We start from the raw sequence: 27,112 nt of genomic DNA on the forward strand, positions 1-27,112 counted from the left end.
TTATTTATCACTTTGATTAACTCACATGGTTTAATCCCATTAGGCTGTAATTATGTATTAATAGTTGATAATGATGATCAACTCATTAACAAATTAAATATAATTAACAATATAAAACCAGAGAAAATTTAAATTCTCAATGGTAATTAATTAATATGATTAAAAGGCAAAATTTAATCATCAAACAATTATTATCATGAGATTAATTTTAAAACTTGTAGATAAAGTTAGAAACCATTTTCTAGATCTGATTGTAAATAAAACTGAATAACATGTTGATAACAATCAATAAATCGTGATCATAGTAATCACAATTAACTTGTCATAGCATTTGCAATAGCAAACACCAATTGTTGTTTAGCAATAACACATTGAGCAGTAGCAATTAGTTGATTGTGAGAAATCAATCGTGGTTCAAATTCATTGATTACTTATATATTATTTCATCTTTTTGTTTCATTTCTTAATTAATTTCTCATATGAATTTATCTTCATTTGGAAAATGATGATGAGAATTAATATAAATTTAGTTATTCTCTTTGCAATGTTTTCTTTTTTTTCATAATATTAATATTTCTTTAGTAGTTCTTTAAGTTTTATCTTCAATTTATTGACTAAATTTGTTTATCTGCCAACGATTCTCAGTATGAATATACTAGAACTCATATTCATCGTCGCTTCAGGATTTTGCCAATAATAAAAGTCTTGGAATCTGAATCATTTCCCCCTGAAACTGAAAATTGTCACCAACGAATTCAAATGAAAATTTTGTGATGAATTCGTGAACTTCAACGGTTCAACTTTCGAATCATTTACCTTTTGTTATTTAGTAGAACTTTTATTCTTCTTAAAATTAAATTCATAATTTGCTGAATAATATCATAAGAACCTTTCAAATGAGTATTATGATAGAGGAAAACAAAAAATATCGAATTTAATAAGAACAAATAAATTAATAAGTTCTCGAGGTTTTATTGTTATTATTTCAACGATAGATTCAAATGAAATGATCTAGAAGATTAAAAAAAACGATAAATATTCTGAGTGTTTACCTTTTGATAATCATGGAGCTTATCATGATAATGGTGAATATCCAAACACATGTACTTTAGAGCCATGATCTGGATTGAAACAGTTCAATAATCAATCGAACGTGGAACTTTTTAATCAAAGTCAATGAAGAAGAAAAGGAGAAGAAAAAAATCGTTTTCTCATCGAGTTTGTTTTAGAAAATTTCATCATCTAAAATCGTTAATCATCATCATGATGATGTTGTCAAAGATTCTTTCAGGTAAAATGATGAGATAAAAAGTTATCACCACTTGTCTTCACCTGAAAGGAAACTTTGAAACACTAACATGAATCTGAACAAACTGAACTTTCCTGAACCATTGTTATTGTTGATGGTCATCTTAATGATGATAATGATGAAAATGACAAGATGATTGTATTAGAAGCTTTTTATTTGATACAAAACCGATGATACAATTGGGAGTCATGAGATATCATCATCATTGAAATGAACAAACTTCAAAATGAAGATAAAATGACAAAATTTTAGAAGAAGAAAAAAAAACAATAGATTAAGCCTAAAGATGAATATTATCATCATTATCATCCTCATGTTTTAAAGCTTCTGTTAGGTAAATACAGAAGCTAATGACAAAAAAAACGGGAAGACAATAAGTCAGATGATTTGATATTAACAAAAGGATACAGAGGATGAAGAAGATGATGATGATAATATCTCTAAAAGGTAGACTGGTATGATGAGAAAAAGAAGGAAAAAGAAGATGAATGATGATGAAGAAGAGAAAAGAAAAATTCTCAGTCGATATTGTCATGGACATTCAATTCAGGTAGAAGACAGTCTTTCCTATCATCTTGTCTTCCTTATCATCATCATCATCATCTCTCTCTCTCTCTTTTCATCTCTATCATTATCTTCCTTTTGCTTGAAAATGTTCGAATCTCAGTGAGCTTGAGCATAATAACCCATGTTTTCATCGATTCCTTTTGGTTAGAACTTTTCTCACTCCCACTTTAACTCCCAATATAATATTCTTCCAAAGAAACCTTTTTCATCATCACTCAATCTTCCTCTCCCACTCACTCACTCACTCACTCACTCTCTCTCTCTCTCTTATTTCCTTCATCAGTTCAGTTGAGTTGCAAATGCAACAGAATCAAGTATTATCGTAAAACTTTGTTATTCTGAATGAAAAGCGATAGTAAATAGTAAAAGAAAATGATGATAACAAGAAGATGAAAATGAGAGAGAGAAAAAAGAAATAGATAATAGTAATATAACATGATCATCGTCATAATCATCTTTCAATTACAATTTAACATTATTATTACTTGATTAAGATTAAGAATCCAAGTGAAAATCAAATCAAATTGAAATCCAAAATCAATTAGAAGACGAGAAAAAGAGAGAGACAAAAAAAATAATTTACCGTTAGTTTTATCATCATCTTCTTTATCATCACCATAATGTACAAAATGAGATTGAATAGATGACCAAAAAGTGATGAACAAAAAGGTTTGATTAAATACTAAAGGATGAGGATGAAAAAAAAGTGATACAAAAGAGGAAGATGAAAAAAAAATCTGATTAAGATGAAAACGAGTAATTGATTTGATATTATTACCATTACATGATATATATTATCATCAGTGTCCATTAACTCAACTGTATTTGTTTGTTTACCTTGATATTTGTGGACAAGAAACTTCATCATCTTCAATGGTGATTCCATTGGTTCTGAGATTCATCATGAAAGACACAAGGTAAGTACAATTGTTACCTGAACAAAAAAAAGTTTCTCATTTTCCTCTCATTAATATGTAACCTTTTCCTCTGAATTTCATCTTCCATTTACATTTAGTTGTATTAACTTGACTTGAGCATTTCATCATGTTAAATCCTCTTCATCTTCCTTGTCATCATCTTTTATCGTTCCCATCATTTAGATTGAATGAGAAAAACAAAACAAAACAAAACTCATTACCTTTTATCACCTCATCCGTTTGTTTCTTAATAATTGACATCATTTCCGTTTCCCATCTTCATCTTCATCCTCATCAACTTACAACCTTTATCTTCACCAATGTTATTGCTTGATGACGATTGATGATGCTAGATATTGACGATTATTGTAATTACTTTCATAACCATGATTAGATAACAATTAAATTTAATTCTATCCACAGATTTATCAACAATTAACCAATGAAAACATTTCATTGAATTGTAATTTCAAATCACATAACTAACTTTTTTTTCTGGTGCTTCCAACAATCAGCTTTAATCATAAAACAAGTGATATTAATTGTTATACAATCAAATTAAATCATCGGAAAAATTTAATCTATTATTATCAAATCAATATCATCACTTGATAACTTAATTATCTAATGATAACACTAATCAATTGATTGTGTCCCAGTTTGTTTGTGTGCGTCTTTTTAATTGTTTACTTATACTCGTTGTGTGTGTTAATCATTAACTGTTTACCTTTTATTATTTTTGTGTATTAATTTTTTGATAGTTAATTCAGTTATATAATAATATATATACCTGTTGGTTACAAGTCTTGATCAGCAAACAATCAACAATCAATAAACATGAAATCAGCCCACGGATTTTACTATTATTATTATTTTTATCAAAATGTTTCGAGTCACGTTATCATCATCATTTTGCTATTAATTTTTACACAATCAATAAATTATATTGAATCATATCAACACCACCGTCATCATCAACATCACCACAATTACGAGCAACAACAACATGATGAACCGATGAAAATTGATTCAACAATCAATTATAACACAGATGATCAACAGTTAACAATATCATCGCCATCAAATAGTAATCGGGATGAAGATAATAATAATCAATTAACATCATCATCCAGTTCTGATGATGTTGATCTTAATAGTTATACCAATGGATTACCTGAGTTTACCGATCTTAATCCATCATCATCATTGTCATCTTCGTCTTCATCATCATCTTTATCATATTCATCACTTGAATCAACATCAATCTCACCAATATCGACAATTCTTAATCTCCAAGGGACTTTCAATTCATTTGCTCAATTTAAAAGTTGGATTATCAATCGTAATCAACACCAATCATCATCTCAATTACAATTACCAAATTTATCGTTATCCATACGTACCCATGAACCTAATTCACTCATTTTTTACTCACAATCATCTGATTGTTGTGATTACATGGAGTTAAAGCTTGTTGAAGGTGTTTTAAGGTTAAGATTCAATCTGACATCCGGAAGTTCAGTAATTTCAATTGGCCGGAATTTGCATGATTATCAGTGGCATCTAATTGAGATAATAATCAGCAAGGAATCACTTATGTTAAAGGTGAGAATAACAATCAACATGATGACATGAACAACAATCTAAATGTTTTTCATCAAACATCAATTTGATCAATTTGATTTGACATAATCATGTTATTTAAACCGGAAAAAGGAAGTTGAAAAAATTGATAGATTAAAATTAATATTTAACAATAATTTCAATTGGAAAATGATGAGAACATGATAATATTATCAAATGAGAGGAAAGATACGAATTTAATCATTTCCCCTGTTAAATCATGAAAGTTCATTGTTGAATTGATGATATGATTCATAAATTATTAATACAACACCGGAACTAATTGATTGTACATCAACAGGAAAAGTTGAGAAAATCTTTTTTTTTCTGATGATTGAATTTCAATCAGAATTTTTTTTCTAATCAAAACAGAATCATTATCGATATTATCATACCTTAAGTCCCTCCCTGATGATGAACCTCTTCTAATGGCTTAAACTTTCACCCTGAATGATTAACATGAGGAGATAAAACTGTGAACTCTAATTGTAATCAGTTGTTTCTTGATTCAACCTCAATATTAATTAAGATGACAACATGAACCGTAACCCAAAGTTAATGATCAAGTTAATTAGTGCTGAGAATCGGTAAAGATAAACTTCAATATCTATATGGAGGTGAAACATTTTGACCAGAATTTTGATTAAAAATTCTGATGATTATCTTAAATATGATGAAGAAAAAAAAAACTTTTTTCATTATCATGGTGAGAGAAATAGGAAATTCCTATGAGAGGTGGGGGAAAATGCTTATAAACGTATTAATAGTTATATTATCAAGTTACTTTCATGATGTGATTATGAATGAACATGAATAATGATACAAAAATCATCAATCATTCATTCAGAATACTCAACAATCACCATGATGATGATGATCATGTCACTTAAATATAATGTTTTTTTTATAAGATGATAATGATAATTTGGTGAATCTTTTTTTTTCTGATTCATTGGAATCACAAAGTCTCAGGAATTGGACTAAAGAAAAAGATTCACCAAACAATTAACATCCATCATGATTGATTCAGTTGATTTCTATTAGTTAATGAACAACTTTGAATTCAATTGAGCTGATTTCATAATTGAATCATGAAACTGAAACTTTATCTCTCTTTCATCAAGGAATCATTATCTTCCTTTTCATGGAATCATATTTTCTCTGTCTCCCTCCCCCCTCGGTTCCAGGTTTCATGGAGGGAGAAATGATTACAATCCCATAGTAAAGTCTCATTCACAATCTCGTTCAGGTTCATTATCATGATTATCATCATTATCTTCATGATGATGATAATACTCAATTACAGATTACTCATCTTCATCTATCCTCTCATCAGAATCTCATCTCAATTCACTGAATTGATTGCTAATTTTTTTTCTTCTCCTCTACCTTAACTTAATTCATATACAGGGTGTGATCTGTATGAATTTTTTTTTTCACGCAAATCATCAACTCGCAACTCGCAACTATCAATTATGATTATTATTCAGTTCCTATTATTAGCATGAGATAATGTTTTTTATGTTCTTTCCCTTTCTTTTCCTCTTTCTTGGGTGAAATTATATTCACAGAGACAACTGAATTTAGGGTGAGAATGAAGAGAAAAAAATTCTCATGTATTGAATGTGAATTGGATTCAGGAATCAACGATAATCTGTCATCAGAATGCGATAGAAAAAAAAATTCTTACCTTTTCAGCTTATTAATACATTTAACCTTCCATCTTGTGATCACCATGATAATCATGATAATCATGATAATCATGTTCATTGATTAAATTTGCTTTTATTTTTTTTTCTTTCACTATTGTTGATAATGTTCATGATAATTCAATGTAGCAATATAATAGTTTCAACTTTTAATCAAAACCTAATGATGATTATTAATGATGATTTACTTTTTGTTCATGGTTTCATGATTTGTTTTGAATTTTGTTTCAACCATCAAATTGAATCTCAACTTTCAGTTAATCATGTTGAAAGTCAATGTACTGTCACGATGATGATGTTAATATATTGCTCTTGATTAACTTTAATTGAACGTAAAATATTTGATGACTAACTAAATTGCCTGAGGCTTATTTTCAATTTAGACTTTAGATATTAGTGTAGTTACCTTTAAAACTTTAAAGTGTTTTATCAGAGTGATTAAGCTGATGGATTGGAAATTCATAATTGATATTATGATAAAATTACATGATAAAATTTGGCTTTGGGTGACAAATCATTGATTGTAATTGAGTGTTAAATTGCTTGCTAATCATTATTTCAATATAAACCTTTGTACAGAAATAACAATTAAAACAAATTAACTTGTAGCATCAAGGATTAGATAACAATTAGATTGTAATTGCAATAGGATTCGGATTTTCCATTTAAATTTTCAATTGTCATTCTTGTTTGATGTTTACTTTATTGTGAATCTTTTAATTGCTTCAATTGAATTGTCTTTTTTTTTCTCGTTGATTTTGTTGACAGATTGATGGAGAAACATCAATTAGGAGTCTTCGTCCATCAGCTGACCATCAACATGAAAAATCAACTAAAATGGATTACCTGTTTATCGGTGGATTTCCTGTTAACAGTTATCCATCTGAATTTGTCAATCTTCATCTTCCATGGATATTATTTGAACCAACATACAGAGGTAAGAAGATAAGCTTATCATCATCATCTTTGTTCATATTTTCATCTTCCTTTGAGCCAAAGGATAATATTGAATGGACCTTTTTATATATAACTTCAATCATTCATGATGATGATAAGTAACTTTTCAAGAGAGAGAGAGAGACAAGGTTTCAATCAGAATTCATATTAAATCAGAGATGAGGAAAGAAAACAAAACTAATATGATTCACCTTGATATCTATTGTAATTGTACCATGAATTGATTGTCAGATTGATTCTCAATTCGTAGTTAAAACATCAGGTAAATCCTAAAGATTTATCATCATCATTGTTTGTTGAATTTTCATCTTTATGGAAGCCAGAATAAAGTCACTAGATGATGAAGATAACAAAAAAATGGAAGATGAGAAGGAAAAAAAATCAATCAAATCCATAAGATTAGCACTTAATGGATTACCCATGAGATTAAGGATGAAGTAAAAACAACAAGATGAAAATAAAACTTACGAAAGTATTAATAAAATATATTTACTCTGAGTAATTACATTGTTATTAAGGTGAAAATTTGATTAATTTGCTAAAATATCAATGCAATTTAATAATTAACTTGATCAACTTATCGTAGGTTAATAAATCACATTGTGTGTGTACATTAAATCCAATCTCTGAATACAAAGTGTTTACAATTTGGTTAATCGTTTGTTTTTTTTTACATCTTTCAGGTCAAATTAAAAATATTATTTACCAAAGTGAAGATGATAACAATTTAATCACTGGATCTTCATCAATTAATCATCATCGACAAGAACCAATTAAGTGGAATGGCCTCCGTCGTGATACAAGTGAACCCTGTTCAGATTCTGATCCATGTAATCATGGTGGGACTTGTATTAATACCGATTCTGGTGCTGAATGTGATTGTCGAGGTCTCGATTATATCGGTGATCATTGTGATAAACGTGAGTTATTGTCAATTTAAATGAATTAGTTGATCAGGAGAAAACAACAACAATTAACTTAATTACTTTGACATGTAAATGGTTCATTTTTAAATCAATGGATCGTAAATTGATAAATTCATATAATCAATTATATGTGAATTTGATCAACATGAACAAGTCAAGTTACACCTTAATTTGAACAATTACCTTTTAATTTGGTGACTATTTAATCAATCAATACTAATCATAATAACAATTTAGCCAACCAAATAGTTAATTTAATAATAGGTTGTGAAGAAAGTTTTTTTTTCTCGTCTTTTAATCATGATTTATGTTTGATATTTTCACAATTAATTATCATAATCAATTCTATTCTCGCTGTGATAATAGTTATGTTGATTTCACTTGAATCTTTCATCAACAATTTAGTTGTTTAATTTAATTTACCTTTGATCAGTTAGCTTTTGATCACGAAGACTAAAAGTACTAATGATAAATATTATGATAACTTTCGAGTCTTTCGTTTTTTTAGAACTTTTTTTTTCTCGAATGTTTTTTTTTATTATCATTCGGTTTCCATGGCAACGTTCTGGAAACAATTATTATTCTTAGCATTTGATTCTGACTTTTTCTCTTTAGGATAAATTCTGGTGAGTCTATTTTAAGGATCCATGTTTGTTGTTTCTCAAATTACATGTTACTTTGATTAATGATTATTTGTTTCTAATCATCAACAATTAACCTTTAATAGTAATGCAACTGTTGAGAGTCAATGTTCAATGATAACATAATCATTAAGGAAAAAAGTTTTGATGATAAATTAATTTAATTTAATTTAACATAATTGAGGATAAAAAGACAAAGTTAAATAAACTTATGTTAATGTTTCAAGTAATCAAATTTAATTGATTGAAACTGTAATTGTTTCCCTGTCAATTTTTCATCATCAAAATGATCAGAAACTGATTACACTTTTATATTGATTGTTATTAATGATTAAACTCAATAAATGTATCAAATTTATTTTCCTCATACAATCAGTTCATCAATTGTAACAATCAAAATCCCTTGATTGTTGAGCTGATTCCTTGTGATGATTTTTGATTCAGTTTCTTGATTCAAAATTGGAATCACTGTTAATGTATTTTGAAACTTTTTGTTCATTCTAATGAAAAAAAAAGTCTTAAAGAGAGAGAGAGAGACATAAGGATAACCATGATGATGATTTTCCTCATCATGAAATAACCTTGAAAGTGAATATTATTATCAGGATATTCCTTCAGGTGTATCAATGGTAAAAGAGAAAATCAAAAAAAAAAAGTTTCAACTTTTTCTTTTCGAAAATTTTTTTTCCTCTTTACTTATCTTCCTATGATGATAATGATGAAAACTGTCTTGTCGCCTTACATGAGCATGATGATGATGAGAACGATAATGATAATGATGATATTATTTTATTATTATTAGATATAAGTTATTAGATTGTGAATTGAACAGGTAAGAGAAAATGGAATGAGAAAAAAGTGAAAACTTTGGAAGAGAAAAAAAAAGTTCTATCTCAATATTATATTATCTGTTCGAAGAGATTCTGATTGGAACGAATGATATTGTCACAAATTTTTCTTCTTTCTTATTTTTTCTTTTCGAACTTTTTCCTCTGAATGTTCTTTTTTCTCTTCTTTCGCTTTTCTGTCTAATCTATTTCCTCTTCTCTTTCGCTTCCTTTCTACAAGAATTCTTACACTTGAAAGATCATCTCATTTTCTTGAGAACATCTTCTTCTATCATCTTCATCAGAATCATCTTCTTGTTGTCAAATTCAATGTCAATCGAAATTCCAAAAATCTTATTTTCTCTTCTTCTTTTTTCACCTTCTTCATCCTCCCAGTTTGGAATCATAATATCTCACAACATTATCATGATTCATGTTGAGTTTCTATCCAATGTCTTTAAACTCATTGATTCACCTTCGAGTTTCTATGAAATGATAATTTCATGTTTTCTCTTTTACATGAAAGTCAATTTTTCTTTCAGAAAAGTTCAATACAAGAATAAACCACAGGTAAAATCTATTCGATTCCATGGCGAAATTTGATCATTCGAATGGGAAATTGGGTGATTGAGAACTTTCTTCTTGAGTGGAATTCCTAAGAATCGGAAACTTTTCATGATAACGAAGAAAACACAAGAAATTCCATGTGATTGATCAACTAATTAACTCATACAATTGATTCTCAGATTCTTTGAATAAATAGAAGAAAAAAAATCAGATCACAAGTTGAGTTTATCGTCGTTCAGAATGATTAGAAGGATAAAAAAGTTGTGATCTGAATTCAGAGATTAAGAGTAATCATGTCAACCTCTAATTATGATTAACAAGTTGCTCACATATTAACACACTAATTGCTCTTAATTGCTAAGCAACCAAGATTACAATCCTAATCAGCTTCCCCTTTAATCAGCCAACAATTAAAAATAGATTAATCTAAATCAGTGTGATGAAAATGAGGAGTAACTCACACGATGAACACTTTCATAAGGCTGAACTTTTCCTCAGAATCTTCGGATGCTCAAATGTTTATGAAGGAGAAAAAAATTTTATGAATATTAAATTTGATTTACCAAAAGAAAATACAAAATTATTTGGATAACCATGTTAACTATCAGGTTCATGGGGATTTTAAATGGGAATGAATCATGAAAAGTTCAGGTAACTTTTAGCTTTACCCTGAAAGTTATTACATATCAGTAGGGGAAAATGTATATCTCTCACCCATACCCCATCTCCACTCCATTGCCATTTCCACCCCAAGCCATTTCCACCCCAGTCCCAAAAATACCTTTACCATTTCCACCCCAGTCCCAAAAATACCTTTACCATTTCCACTCCAGTCATTAAAATCTCACTGTCATTTCCACCCCAGTACTGAAAATACCTCTGTCATTTCTACTCCAAAAAAAATGAAAACACGCAAGCGTAGATAGTGTCATAGAAATAACACTATCATTTCTACTCCACCTCTAATAAAAACTGGTTTTAGTTCAAGTTAATACAAATGTCATCTCCAGGACATTTTTAAAAGTATAAAAGGTTAAATCTTTCTATTCAATCATTCATTCATTCATTGATGAATAATGCGTTATGTCTGTTTACATTGGATATCAAAGGTTTCTAAAAACGCTCACGTTCCAACGTGTGGAAAGCTCATTCCGCTGGACTTGACCTCTACAGTGCAGTTGATACAGTAGTACCAGCTAAAGGTAAAACCTGATTGAAACTGACATCATAATCGATCTACCTTTCGACCACTTCGCCCATATCTTACCGAGATCTGGATTAGCCTGGAATAATTTCATCACTGTTGGTGCTGGTGTGATTGATCCAGATTATAAAGGCTCTCTCAAAGTTCTACTTTTCAATTTTGGTGGAAGTGATCATATTGTATCAAAAGGTGATCGGATCGCTCAATTGATAATCCAACCACATACTTTCGTACTATTAATCCAACCTGAATTCGATTTACCATCTCAAGACAAAACATACAACAGTGAAAGTGCTAAAAAGATCGCCAAAATAGAAGAAGCTGATTCTACTCCAAAAGAAATATCCTCACCATCAACTTCAACTAATCAGCTTGTTCAACAAGATAAAGAATTGGAATCAACTGGTGAAAATAATGATAAAAAGAGTGATATTGGTATTAACGATTCTAATATTACTCACAACTCTATGGAAAGTACTTAACAAAACATTACCCTCATACTTCATCTTATCATGGAAGAGACAACTTCACTAAAATATAAAATCGTCAATATTGTTTCCTTGTGGAAGTTAGATGGACCTGTTGTTATAAATATTGATAATTCTGGTAGAAAGAAGAAATTTAACGCTCAAGTCATTCGTAAAAATGGTGGTGTGTTTTTAGTATTTGCGTCTGGAAAAATAACAGCAACAGGGTTTAAAGATGTTACATTACCTGGTTATCTTTTGCAAGAAATATTTACAAATCGGAATGTAACTTTTATCAAAGTCGTTAATATTACTGCTCATAGTTTCCTTCCATACGCATTTAACTCAGTGATCTGATAAAACTTTTCTAGTGTTACTAAATATGAACCCGAAATATACCCTGCTATTTATATGAAAATAGAAAATGTAACAATTATTTATTATACTACAGGCTCAATTATAATAACTGGGGCCAAAGAAATTCCTCAAATTGATTCTTCTTTGAATGATTTTCATTCGCGAACTATGTTATTTAAAAGATGAAAATAAAATGAATTAAACTTTTTATCAAATTAATATTCTTTATTTAATTTAACGAAGTAATTCTTCTTCCATATCTGGTTGATTATTATTATTATCTTCATTATCATTATTATTGTTATTATTGTCATCATCATTATGGTCCATAATACGCATGAGATTAGCATCTACGAATCGATCGAAAGCATCAAAATCGAATCCCAAATTTCCATGGTTATTATCATTATTATTATTATTATTATTATTGACATTTTCCTCTGGATTAGCATTCACATTATCATTATTATCATCATCATCACTCACATCTCCAACAGCATAATCAAGATCATTTAGAATGACCCATCGAAGCCTACCCAACAAATTATTAACTGTAGGAATGATCCAATGAGCATCACGCAAATTTTGTAAAATTCTCATCATACGAATGTGCTGAATACTCAATGGCAAGGCAGGATCTGTCAAATACCTTTAAAGTAAATAATTTAAAGAAAAAAATTAGTTAATTATTGAATAAAAATGATTAAATATGAAAATAATTATATACTTACTCCATACACTCTATTCGATTCTCTTCATCAGTTAAAAGAACAGTTCGTTCAACCGATTCACCTTTAGCAGATTCACAAGTCTTTGGAAAATTTAAAACCGTTTCTGATGTACCATGATAAAAATGATGGAAAAGAAAGTAGAGTGAAGTAGCAAGTAAAATTAAGAAAAAGAAAAGAAAAAGAAAAAGGAAGAAAGACATTTTGTGTTTTGAAGTTAACAAAGAGAGAAGTGAAGATTGAATGATTTTATTTTGATTGAAGTTGTCATTTATATACAAAACAATTAGGTGTTTGATTAACAAGAATGTCTTACGTAATTAATGTTAAAATTAAACAAACAAGTTTTAACCAATCACAGTAAAGATTAAAGTAACAAGAATGTCTTACGTAATTAATGTTAATGTTGAACAAACAGGTTTTAACCAATCACAGTAAAGATTAAAGTAACAAGAATGTCTTACGTAATTAATGTTAAAATTAAACAAACAAGTTTTAACCAATCACAGTAAAGATTAAAGTAACAAGAATGTCTTACGTGATTAATGTTAATGTTGAACAAACAGGTTTTAACCAATCACAGTAAAGATTAAAGTAACAAGAATGTCTTACGTAATTAATGTTAAAATTAAACAAACAAGTTTTAACCAATCACAGTAAAGATTAAAGTAACAAGAATGTCTTACGTAATTAATGTTAAAATTAAACTAACAAGTTTTAACCAATCACAGTAAAGATTAAAGTAACAAGAATGTCTTACGTAATTAATGTTAATATTGAACAAACAAGTTTTAACCAATCACAGTAAAGATTAAAGTAACAAGAATGTATTACGTAATTAATGTTTATGTTGAACAAACCGGTTTTAACCAATCACAGTAAAGATTAAAGTAACAAGAATGTCTTACGTAATTAATGTTAATGTTGAACAAACAGATTTAACCAATCACAGTAAAGATTAAAGTAACAAGAATGTCTTACGTTATTACTGTTGAAGATCTAATTGATCTTAGTATAAAAAGGGTAAACTTTCACTGTTTTAGTATCATTCTCATTCTCACTCTCTACTTGTCAACATCAAACTTCTTCTCATTATTTCAATCAAATTGACTTTCAATTCTTTGTTTCTACCGGTCCAAAATATAAGTATAATGGTTTGTTTATTTCATCATAATTATACTATTTTACTGATTTCATTAATTCACATTACTTTAAAATTCAGTTATACATAGATTTCTTAGCTTTTCCTTTGTGAAAGCTGATCTTATGTATCCTGATGGATATAGTTCTGTTTCTTAATGAATACAAGCAATTAATATTATATTCTAATTTTGTTTTTATTTTATTATTTTATTATTTTGATTTATATTAGGTTATCATCTGTCCATGTTGTCAACACTCATATGGAAATTTTCAACTATATATCTTACATGATTGTCTCTGTTTAACTCAACCATGCTCGAGAAATAGCTTATTTTCAATGGGCACTTCACGTAACAGTCTTGTTATAAGTCATGTGAACAATCCTCCGGTTAGGCGCGAGTCTCCTGAGTATATTGATCTCACAGATGATAACAATGACTTAGTTAACATATCCTCTGACGATGATGATGATGATGTTATGGAGGTGACTAATAGTACTCGAAATGAAAACGGCGAAGGATTACTTGATGATGAACTTATTAACGAACTGGAACGTTATATGCCTGACCTTAATGCACTATTTCCTGATGAGCTTAACTTATCACAGTTAAATAATCCACTTGAACAACAACAACAATATGTTCATTCGATTTCATCATCTGTTGATCCTTACCAGCAACAAGTTATAGATCCAATCAATCAAGAGCGACGGTTTAATAATGATTTCCAGCAACAACTTTCTGATCTATTTGCGTCAATATCTGATCCAATCAATGAGCAGCTTAATGATCCAATCCAACACCAATTTATCGATCCAATTCAACACCAACTTATTGATCCAGCTAATCATCAAGTTGTTGATCCAATCCAACACCAACTAATCGCTCCAATTCAGCACCAATTTATCGATCCGCTCCAACACCAACTAATCGATCCAATCCAACACCAACTTATCGATCCAGCTAATCAGCAAGTTGTTGATCCAATCCAACACCAACTAATCGATCCAACTACTCATCAAGTTGTTAATCCAGTCCAACAGCAAGTTGTTAGTCCAGTAGCACAAAACGACTATACATGTTTGAGATGTAATCGTTCATATGCTAGAGAAAGTTTTTTGATAGCTCATATGCAATGGTGTGGACAATCAACCTCTTCAATTGATAGAGTAATGGCTCCAGATACATTTGGAGTTTTTGTTCTACATGATTCAGCATTCGCTAGACATTATACAGTCTATCGATATGAAGTTGATGAGGATGAATTTGATATATTAACGATAACGGGTAGAATTATGGATCAAATGATTGGTTTGTTGAATCATCTCATTCAGCTGTTTGGATGTATTAAATATGGAATTGCAATACGTGGTACTTTCTACAACCCACTTATTGAAGGGGAAAATTTTCGAAATGCTACTTTCCAATCACCAATTGATCCATGTTATCTCGGCACTGATAAAAACTCAAGCATAATTGATAAACTGAATGATATAAGTTAGTATTGATCAATTCACTATGAGAGGCTCTGGTTGGATTTTGGTTGATGTGGCTGTTATCGATATTTTGTTGGAAAGTTTTCACCATATGTTGGAGGATGTATAACCCACAAGGTTCCAAAGTTTATCGAAACAAAGAGATGTCTGTTATCACTTGAAACTCGTACAGATTGTTTCATGTATTCAGTTTTATCTGCATTACATACAACGCAGAACCATCCAGAGCGAATATCCAGCTACAGACGTTTTACTCATTTGTATGACTTTTCTGATGTACGAGGTGATGTTGCTGTTGATTCTATTACCAAATTTGAAAGGAAAATGACATCAGTATCAACGTTTATTCACTTCTCATTGGTAAAAGAGTTATTGTTCCTCTCAAAATTACTAAACAAGAAAGAATGAGACATGTCAATTTATTCTTACACAATGGACATTACTTTTACATCAAAAACTTCAATAGATTTGCATCTAAATGTGGGACAAGGAATAGATTTTTTTGTTATAGATGTCTCTTTTCTTTTCCTGATCAGAACAAATTGGACAATCATGTAACTAACTGTCTCTTGTTCCATCCACAAACTGTGATATTACCATCACTTGAAATGTCCATCCTGAAACGAAAAGACTTCAGAAAAGAGAGTAAATTTCCAGTTACAATCTATGCAGATTTTGAAACTTTAAATGTAAAGTTGGAAGTTCCTGGGATAATCGCAGATCTGATTCCTTGTAGTTATGGATATGTTGTTGTTGATTGGAATAATCAAATCGTTTATAAAGACTTTGGATTCGGAGACAACATTGGTGAGAGATTTGTAAATAGTTTATTTGAAGCTGAAAATTGGATATTTGAGTTCATATATAACAATAAGAAACCACTTGTTATGTCTCAGGCAGATGAAGAAAATTTTCAATCTTCTAGAGTCTGTCATATATGTCAAGAACCATTAACAGGAAATTCCGTTAGAGATCATGATCATATGACAGGTCTTTATCGTGGAGCTGCACATGTTAAATGTAACTTGGAATATAAAATGCCAAATACAATTCCCGTCATTTTCCACAACTTGAAAAATTTTGATGGACATATCATAATAAAGGCAATCAATCATAATAACTTACAAAATCGTCTTCCTCAGCTGATACCTCACACTATCGACAAATATATTGATTTACCATTGGTACTTTTCGTTTCTTGGATAGTTTTGCTTTCCTTCCAGCAAGTCTCGACAAACTTTCAACCACACTTGATACACCAGATAAGGTCAAGTTTTTAACTCAACTGTTTCCAAACGTTGATGTGACACTGTTGACACAAAAATGTATCTTACCTTATGAATACTTAGATTCATTATCCCGATTTGCTGAAACATCAATACCTGACCGAACTGCTTTCCATTCAAGTCTAACAGATACTGACATTACCGATGATCAATACAGCTTTGTTCATCAAGTTTGGAATAACTTCTCATGTTGTTCACTTAAAGATCTTCATGATATTTATTTGAAGGTTGATGTGTTGTTATTAGCTGCGGTATTTGAAAGTTTTCGTTCAACTAGTCTTGATAGTTTCAATATTGATCCACTCCATCATTATTCTGCTCCTGGATTGACTTGGTCAGCTGCTCTTAAAGTCACACGTATCGAGTTGAAACTTTTCACTGACATTGACATGTTGATGATGATTGAAAAGGGTATTAGAGGTGGTCTTACAATGGTCACTAATCGACATGTTATTCCTAACAATCCAGCTTGTCCTAACTATCGTTCCGATGATGAGAAAAGTTTTCTACTTTACTTGGACGTTAACAACCTTTATGGATTTGCTATGTCTGAACGTCTTCCTGTTGATGGTTATGAGTGGGTTGTAGTGGATGATAACACATTATCAGATATACTCAACACCTCTGATGATTCTGATATTGGCTTCATATTGGAAATAGACTTGAGTTATCCAGATCGATTACATGATGAACATAATGATTTTCCACTGGCTCCACACAAAATGCATATTGGATCAGAGTTGTATAGTCCATACCAAAAGAATCTCATTGAAATTCTTTCAGGCGTTGGTTTGACGAATGTAGCTACTTCCAAATTAGTTACAACTTTTTACACTAAACTTAATTATGTCATACACTATCGTATACTTAAGTTTTACATTGAAAAAGGATTGAAAGTGGACAAAGTACATCGAGTCCTTAAGTTCAATCAGAGGGCTTGGTTGTATCAATATGTTGATTTTTGTACGCAAAAACGAACTGCTGCTAATACGGATTTCCAAAAAGATTTCTGGAAGCTCATGGTCAACTCACTATATGGAAAAACTATCGAAGACAAACGGAAGCATATAAATGTGGAATTAGCAGTTACTGATACACACGCTGCTAGAGCTTTGAGGAAAAATCATGTTCAAAAGTTCTTGATACTTGAAGAGGATAAGATGATTTTCGAAATGAAGAAGTTGAAAGTCAAAATGGATAAACCAATTGCTGTTGGCTTTACTGTTCTTGAACTCGCTAAGTTAAAAATGTATCAACTTCATTATGATACGTTTAAACATCATTATAATGATAACATAGAGTTGATATATACTGACACGGATAGTTTGATTTATCATGTTAAGACTGGCGATCTTACTGAAGATCTGAGAGGATTTTCATCAATCATGGACTTTTCCAATTATCCAATTGATCATACACTTTACTCAGCTCAAAATAAGAAAAAAATTGGTTATTTAAAAGATGAATGTCCTGATGATCCAATCATTGAGTTTGTTGGATTGAGACCAAAGCTCTACGCCCTTAAAACTGTCAATGGGGTCACAAAGAAGGCAAAAGGAGTCCCGAGAGCGATTTTGAAAAACAAAATCAATTTCGAAACATATACGAACTCTCTCTATGCTGGATTAATCGAGTCAAATGACTTCATAAGGTTGAACTCTCGTGAACATAATATTCAAATGATAAAGCAAAGAAAGATATGTGTTACTCCATTTGAAGATAAACGATATCTGATTGATAACACGAAATCATATGCTTATGGACACTTCAGAACATTAAATTAACTTTTTTATTTTCTTATAAATGATTTTTTCATTTCCATCATGGTTACATTTTTTGAAAATTTTATAGAAACTTGATAAATTTTTTACATTGAACATAAATAAAATACAAAACCATCCACATGCTACCGAGTTATTTCCTTGAAACTTGATTGAATTCATGTAAACATATTTTGAGTTTCTTTCCAAGAATGTCAATAGAAATCCTTTCGGACTTCTTCCGAAAGAATCAAAATAATGACTTATGTTTTTATCATCGATATATATTGCAACCCAGTGACTTCCTGGTTTATTAGACTCATCTAAATTGATAATTATTCCTGCGGGTTTCGTTATTGTTATAGGTAATCGATCAATCGGATAGACTCCTTTAAACCAACTCAATTTACTACAAATGTTGATTATCTGCTTTGTGGTTAACATGTTCAATAATCTAATGAAACTATTCGATCCTTGTCGATTGTTATAAGATTATCAAATTGAGCGAAGACAACAACTTTTAATGATTTCTTCAATTGAGAATTAAATTTGAGATCACATCTTATAGTACCTCTTTTAATTAGAGAAAGTGTTCCGTTTTCAGCTCCTATAGATCCGTCAGGAGAAAGGTCAAACCAAATAATGTAGTATGTTTCTTATAATCTTCATGATTGATATGTAGTTGTGGTATACCTTCATCCTGACCTAAACATCGGTAGAGATTAACAAACTCACGCATGTAAAGTCCATCTCTAAAATTAGGCGTGTAAGGTATACTTGGTATTGTCATTCCATCAACATTCAAAGCAATATAATTAACACCAAAGTCATTGAAACAAAAAGGATCTTCATTCAAATCCCCCGAATGAGCGGTTTCTTCTGTCATCCCCATAATGATCCTTCTTGGTAGTATACCAGAATACATGTTATCGATAGATGCTATCATTTGTCCAGCCGGTATTGAAAAATTTCTTGTATCATTACGTGTTATAAAATATTTTGCTGGACCCTTTTCAAGAGCTAATATGATACTTTTAGATGCTTCAGCAAAAAGTTTTACTCGCTTGATGTGTAGTGCCAACCTTTCAAATTTTATTTGATACATATCTTTATCAGAAACATCATACTTTATAATCGGAAAACTATCTGAACTTCTAGTGAATCTAAAAATTAATGGTATATTATTCACAAGAAGTTTATCCTGCTCACAGATTGGTAGATGTAATCGGAAATAAAGATCAAATGAACCACTTTTGAATGCAGTCTCATGACTTTCCCTACCAGCGTCACAAGCATTATGTGGTCTAAATAATAAATCTTCAATATATGACTGATAATGGTACATATTATTAGCTTGCATAGTATTAACTGAACCAATAAATAGATCAATCTGTTCAAATAATGAATTTCCGAAGTCGGAGACAGGAATAATTTTACTAGTTTCAGGTATTTTAGAGCCGTTTTGAGTTTGTATACTTATAGTTAGACTTATCATTGATGCAGCCATATCAGTGAAATCTTCACTTGCTGGAACAACGATTTCATAACATTTCGATGATTCTAAACTTGAATTAGGTCGATATTCAACTTCATAACTTGATTCAATAACAGTTTGTGTTGGTGGTATAGAGAAAATCTGTAACTCAGACTTGCTAGATGGTATTGATGACTCATGTAAATATTCCATTATGAAAATATGTCTTTATTTTTGTACTTAACCTTCTGTCTTTTAGCTTCAGATTTTTTAGCTTTTGACTTTTTAGCTCTAGACTTTTTAGATTTATCCTCTAATGTACGTTTTCTTATACCATTTCCATATTGATCAATTAACTTTTCTATTTCCCCTAATCCTTCCTTAGCTGCGGTTTTAAGACCATGTTTTGCTTGTGTTTTAGCTGTTGAAAAGTTTCTATTTGCTAGAACATCTGACCCAACATTAATTCCTGTTCTCAATAGATTTTCCTAGAAATTTTAAAATTGGATACCCGAAACGTTTCAAAGTTGACCCTAATCCATATCCACGTTGGTATGGATTACCTGCATAAACAGAAATGTCATTAAATCCATTTCCTGACTGACTTAAGAAGTGTTTCGTGAAATCACTATCACACGCACAATAAACTTTACGATTCATATCTCTTTATTATGATGAATGAAATTGTTACATATTCTTATACAATTTCTTTTACAAAATGTAAGCTTATAAAAACTCTCCCATTTTTGAATCTTATTTGTGATCCATTTTCATCACAAAGTAACATATTTATCTCATCAATTCTATTGATACGAACTGGGTAATAAAACGGTTGTATAAATGTGATATTCGCCATTTTCACATCTAAATTCAGAGGTAAAACTCTCAATAGTCTCGCAAAATGATCACCTACAAAGTGCTCTGTTATGAGATCAGTATAAATAAAAAGAAGATGAGATTTTAGTCCAGTTTTGGGTGGCTTTTTCGCTAGAATTGTCTTTTGATCATCTTTTTTGAATAGCATATCACAGTGTTTCATGTAACCATCATATGTCCAACCTAACATTTCTAAAAATTCAGAATCAATAAAATAAGGTAATATTTTATCTCCACGATGCCATCCTGCTTTGATTTCAATAGAATCATTTTGGAGAGAAACTTCGGGTGGGAAATCAGCATTTATGCGTGAAATTGAAGATTTTAAAACATCATTTATACACTCCAATATTTTATCTATTTCATCACTCTCATTGTAAGTAAATTCGAATTTACCCAAGCGATATGTCCCACCATAAAACAGACTGAATTTCACGGTTTTGTTATTTATTTCATATGTTGTTGGATAAAATATTTCTTGTATCCCAACTTTCCATTTTCCTTCTAGATTTATCGGACAGGATAAATTATTAGTGAACTTTGAAAGTGTATTATCTGGGTGTATATCCATGCTAGCATTAGATACTAAATCGATACAGAATTCATTCGACATCTTCAGTCCAACTGTTAAATTTATCAGGATAACCTAACCATTTAACAAAATATTCAAGCTTTCCACTCTTGTTATATCTCCTTTTTAATATTCTCTCAATCTTATATGTACTTGGTTCTGTGACTTTGAAGATTTCATCATGGTAGAATACAGATGTAATGTTTTCTCCAGACCAATCATTTAGCCTATAAATATAACCTTGTGGTGTCTTTTTTACTTTTCGGATTTTGAATAATTCCTTTGTAAAGGTTTCACTCGCCTCTTTTTCAAATATACCTTTATCACGGGAGATTCTAACGAAATCATTAACTTTATATGGTATCTGTTTATATTTAATAACTTTTTGGCTTTCAAACACATTTTTGACAGCTGATCTTTCATCTTCACGAGCTTGACTTGGAGTCATTTTTATTGTTCTGTGATATGAATGGTTATATCCATCAATTATATCATTAACTACATCGACATACTTGTTTGTATTTTTCGCGAACATGTATCTATGTAATCTAGATCTCAGTGTTCAGTTAAATCGCTCAACTATCGCACATTTTATTAAACCATCTGTCGCAACAAAATGATGAATTCCATTTTGTTTAAAAAATTCTAACACATATTTGTTTAGAAATTCTTTTCCCTGATCAGTTTGAATTTTCTTTGGTTTACAATTCAGAAAGATGCGTTTAAAAGCTTCAATAATTGAAGTAGCGTCTTTATTTTTAAGTGGTATACCAAAGGCGAAACGAGAAAGGCAATCAATTGTAATCAAAATGTAGCGATAATTATTATTTTCAGATTTAATCCAACTCATATCTAGTAAATCTGCTTGCCATTGTTCATTTACATGATCTACTAAAATTGGAAGTCTCAAAAATCTTTTCTTTATGGTTCGAAATAGATTATATGTATCTTCATCTGATAACCATGTTTCTACGTCTCGGTATTTAATACTAGGATTCCGGAGTTTAGCAGCATTATATAAACGTTTTATTCCACCATAAGATCCATTTGATTTAGTATCATAATAAATATCTTTCAAAATTTCGCTAACGATTGCCATGACCTTAAATGAGAGTTTTCTATATTCGAAGATGACGTTTGTGGTGTTGGAGATCTCGAGGGTGATATAACGCTGAGTTGATTTTTTATTTTTTTATTCAAAATATAGCTTTTGATTGGTCTATCCTCATTTTCACATATTTCTAATAAATAATCCAATCCATTAGGTTTCTTACCAACTTGATCTTCGGATAGTAAAAATTGAACTATATCATTTACATTACTACCCTTTATGTATCCTTCACCTTTTCTTACATGACCATTTTTATCGATAAGACCAGGAATTCCCATTAATACTGTTTTCAATGAACTAGATTTATCTTTCGGTGTTGATGGAGCTGGTTTAACACTGTTAATCAATCGAGTCAGAAAACTTTCATTTCGAGATGAATCATTTTCAAGTTTACTATTTTCGCCTTCATTTTCAGTATAGTCAAAAATATTCTCTGTATCATATTCAATGTTTTCATCATCCATTTGATCGTTAGGTAAAATCATTCTCTCTGACTGATTTCCAACTGATATAACTCGTTGTGCAATTGCATCTATCATATTGTTGATATTCTCATTTGAATGTTGATTATGCGCAATTCTTCTTGCTAACTGATCATTATGAAACTTAACTTTTGTTTCTACAGGTAAATTTTTGTTGAAAAGTTGTTTAGTTTTGCTAGGTTTCATACAGTTTCTTTTATATTTATCTTCAGGAATAAGATACATCGAGTTAATGAATTCATTTCACCCAATATTATCAGTAACCACTTTTGCTAGAATACTTAAAGCAGGAACTAAAAGAGCTGATAGAAACCCCCCTCTTTGATTAACTATTCTCTTACGATCCTCTGTTTTTGTCAATCTACTTAATTTACGAACTTGATTCTTATATAATTTCAGTTTATTTTTACTCTTTGAACTCAGAGGAATTGTTCCTTTAAGAATATTCTTGGCGATATCACTTATAACCGTGTAGATACAATTTGGCGCATTTACTAAAATTTGTTTTCTTTTTATTTTTGATCTTGTTTTTGCTAACTTTTTCAAGCAAGGATAACATTCAACTGCTTTTTTTAAACTCATCTTAAGGATTGTTTATTAGTTAAATTTTATTCATCTGTTTCTTATACAAGATAGGTAGTAATATAATCATTTTCCCCGAGTACATCCGTTAAAAATCTAGTTTCAATAGAAGTCTCTGGTCTTAAATCGATGAATAGATAGCTGTATGGATTTCTGGTTGCATCCTCAAAAATTGTTTGTATTTTTCCTATTTTACGAGGTAACATTTGTCTGGCAATATTGGTAATAATTGACTGATCTCGAGGGTTTTTAAACAATACAATATATTGTGAATTTAGTGATATATTCCTACTTTCTTTTCCTTTACAAAAGAAGTTTTGTATAATAAGAATAACAGATAAATTTCTATGATGTGATCCTTTAGTAAATAGTTCACTTATAACTTTTGAATTAGTTGATTCTGTCATCAAATCGTCTATAATAATCCATTCTGGAACCATACCATCAAACTTCTCTATGATATTTTCTGGTAAACCTTGAATAAAATTTACACTCATCATTGTTGTGAATATATCCTGATATTCCCCATAAAAGTATGTGATACGTTCAGGTGGAGGAGAGGACATTATATTAGATGAGTTAATCAATTTTTCAACCATTCCGTTTTCCACACCCAGTTGGACCCATGATTAACATTGTAAATGGGTGATGTAAATAAACTTGGTAAGTCATTATTATTATTTAATTAATACGATTTCTTTATTATTATTATTATTATTCAAATATTATCAACATAATTTTATATTAAATTGTTTATCTCTTTATTTATTTATTTATTTATTTATATAAAGGAAAATTGTTAGGAATTGAAAAGAGCTGTATAATTATCTTTAAAGTTTATCAATTCATCAAAATCAACATTTCTTTCCATGAGTCTTGCTGGTTTAACGAGCTCCAGTTGTGTAAGAAAGACTTTTGGATATGCGCCATCATCGTTTATAATTAAATGATTACCGGATGTTCTCCATTCCCCTCGTTTCAGCATTTTTTCATCCAAATAGGTTGATATTATATATGTATCCATTATTTGATCGACTGGAATATCATCATCTCCGATAAGAGTAAATATAAAATGTTCCAAATCTCGAAGAATTTTCATTATTTGGGTTGTAATGATCACCTTTCTATCAAACTGTTGTATTGTTATACCATCCTGAGAATTAAGAGAGATAGTTACATAATGGCTTGAACGTTCCAGTGGACTTTCATTCTTCAGAAAAAGTTTGACAAATTCCAACAAAAATACGGCTTCGTCTTTGCTGAGAAACACCAAGTTTAGTCGGTAATCCATCCTTAAAGATTCGTAAATCCAATCGACGTAATTTAACATCATCTTTGAACCTGTAACTTATAGATATGAATGTCCTCATGTATAAACAATTTTGTTGATGTCCAAGTCATAACAGAAAACGTCATTTTGAATACAATGTTATTATTATTAAACAAAACAATCAAGTCAAAGTTAATTTACAATGAACTATATCTCGATTTACTTAAACTATTTATATGTTCCTTTCCATTCAAAACAGTGCATGTATGGATTAGAAATGTATAATCCATTTCTAGGACGGATTAAACAACACAATGACATAATTAATACTAATCAATACGTGAGATAGGGATTGTTTTGGATTTAGAGGTCATGACCTTTTAACCTTGAAAAATTTATAGATCTTTTCATTCTCGACAACTTTGTCAAGACATAATATGTCTAAGTAGTATCGTTCTAAAGTTATACAGTTTGGAAAATATCGACTTTAAAAGTGGATTTTCTACCGAAGGAAGCATTTTCGGGAAAATTTTTTCCCTCATACTAATCATCAACGAAGTTGATGATGGGTAGCGGAATTATTATTTATTTTCATCTATAATATGAGGGTAAGATCATTTCTTTAACATAGGAGGTTATGGAGAAAAATTTTTTTACTCACTTCGAAATTTGCGCAAAAAATTAGATTAATTACCACCCAATGGTCAACTAGTAACCCCTGGCTAAAGTTAATTATACAACAACAAATAAACACAACACGTTTTTGAAAAATTTTCATTGATTTGATTTGATTTGATTTAATTTAATTTAATTAAAGGTAAGTTTTTTTCATTTATTTCCATTTATTTTCCACTCAATCATTTATTTAATCATCTTTTTCCTCTTTTTTTTCAGCTCCATAATGTTCATCCTCATCCTCATCGTTATCACCATCACTCTATCATTGGCGTTTTTCGCCACCACAATTTTTTGGGTCATCACCACCACCAACCAACAGCCAGAGTCCGAACCAGAACCAGAACCGGAACCAATACCATTTTCGGTAATGGTGGTTGAGGCCGACTCAACAACTGATGAGGATGAGGATGTTGAGAGAGTTGGTCGAAAGACCAGCCTCTCATCGCCCGATCTCAAAGGGTCCATCAATATGTTAACAACCATAGGGAAGATCATTGGATCTTCCCTATGGTTGATGACATATTTGATGTCCTTCTCGGTGGAGATGAGGATCTCGCCGAGGAAACTTCTTCCTCAGAGTCATCAGACTCTGATGAAGAATAAATTTTTTTCATTAAAACTTTTGTTTCTCTTTCTCTTTTTTCTCTTTCTTTTTTCTTTTCAATTTAATTTAATTATTTCAGACATAGAATGATCATTTATAGAGATTAAAAACTACTCAGAAAACGAGTTTCTAAGTTAAATTAACTTTAAAAAATTTTCCGCCATTTTAATTCAAAAAATTGAAGAAAATTTTTTCAATGGTTAACCTTTAATCTGGAGTGGAAATGACAAAAGGGGCGTGGCTATGGGGTGGAAATGACAGGGATTTTTGGGACTGGGGTGGAAATGGTAAAGTATATTTTGGGACTGGGGTGGAAATGGCTTGGGTGGAAATGGCAATGGAGTGAGATGGGGTATGGGTGAGAGATACATTTTCCCTACCATATCAATGAGATAAATAGGAAAATAAAAGGATAAAAACTGTTAATCTGATTAAATTTGAATTGAATTAAAATTAATGATTGAAAACATGAAGTGAATTAAATTGTCCAGAATTTAATCAGGAAGTTCATGTTCATGTTTTCATGAAGAGTAGTACAATTAATTAACTGATAATGATAATCACTTATCAGTCTTAATCTTGAGCTCATTCAATAAACATGAATTCAGTTATCTTTGAATTGGATTGATATTTATTCATGGAAATGATGAGAATACATAATCAGTATGTTTATATTAACCGATAAGTTGATAATGAACAATTATCAAGCAAAATGAAACAATTAATGAATAAATTAACTTGAAAGTCAATCAAATAAACAAGAAAATTTCCTAAATGATAAATTGTTTACTTTAATCAATTGAATCAATTGAACAATGTGACATGATAACCATAATCATGACAATGTTAATGATGATTAACTGATTTACAGGTTGATAGACTTTTAAATTGCATGATCAAAGGTAATAAATTATAACTAAATGATGAAATTATTTCAATGAAAATCAGAAATTCATTAATAAGTGTTTATGAAAAAGTGAA

The 27,112-nt window shown here is 30.3% G+C and overlaps 1 protein-coding gene across 1 annotated transcript in view; it reads left to right on the forward strand.

The window, feature by feature from the left end:
* Positions 1 to 2,159: 2,159 nt before the first annotated feature.
* LOC128390066 (neurexin-3a-like) overlaps positions 2,160 to 27,112 on the forward strand; it is a 44,819-nt gene continuing 19,866 nt past the window's right edge. Inside the window, 4 exon segments of the mRNA XM_053349733.1 lie at positions 2,160 to 2,793; positions 3,217 to 4,398; positions 6,894 to 7,062; positions 7,766 to 8,002. Coding sequence (XP_053205708.1) covers positions 3,631 to 4,398; positions 6,894 to 7,062; positions 7,766 to 8,002 — 1,174 coding nt within the window. The 5' untranslated portion in view covers positions 2,160 to 2,793; positions 3,217 to 3,630.

The sequence above is a fragment of the Panonychus citri genome, unplaced genomic scaffold (assembly GCF_014898815.1).
Source record: "Panonychus citri isolate SS breed McGregor unplaced genomic scaffold, ASM1489881v1 Contig00114, whole genome shotgun sequence".
NCBI lineage: Eukaryota > Metazoa > Arthropoda > Arachnida > Trombidiformes > Tetranychidae > Panonychus > Panonychus citri.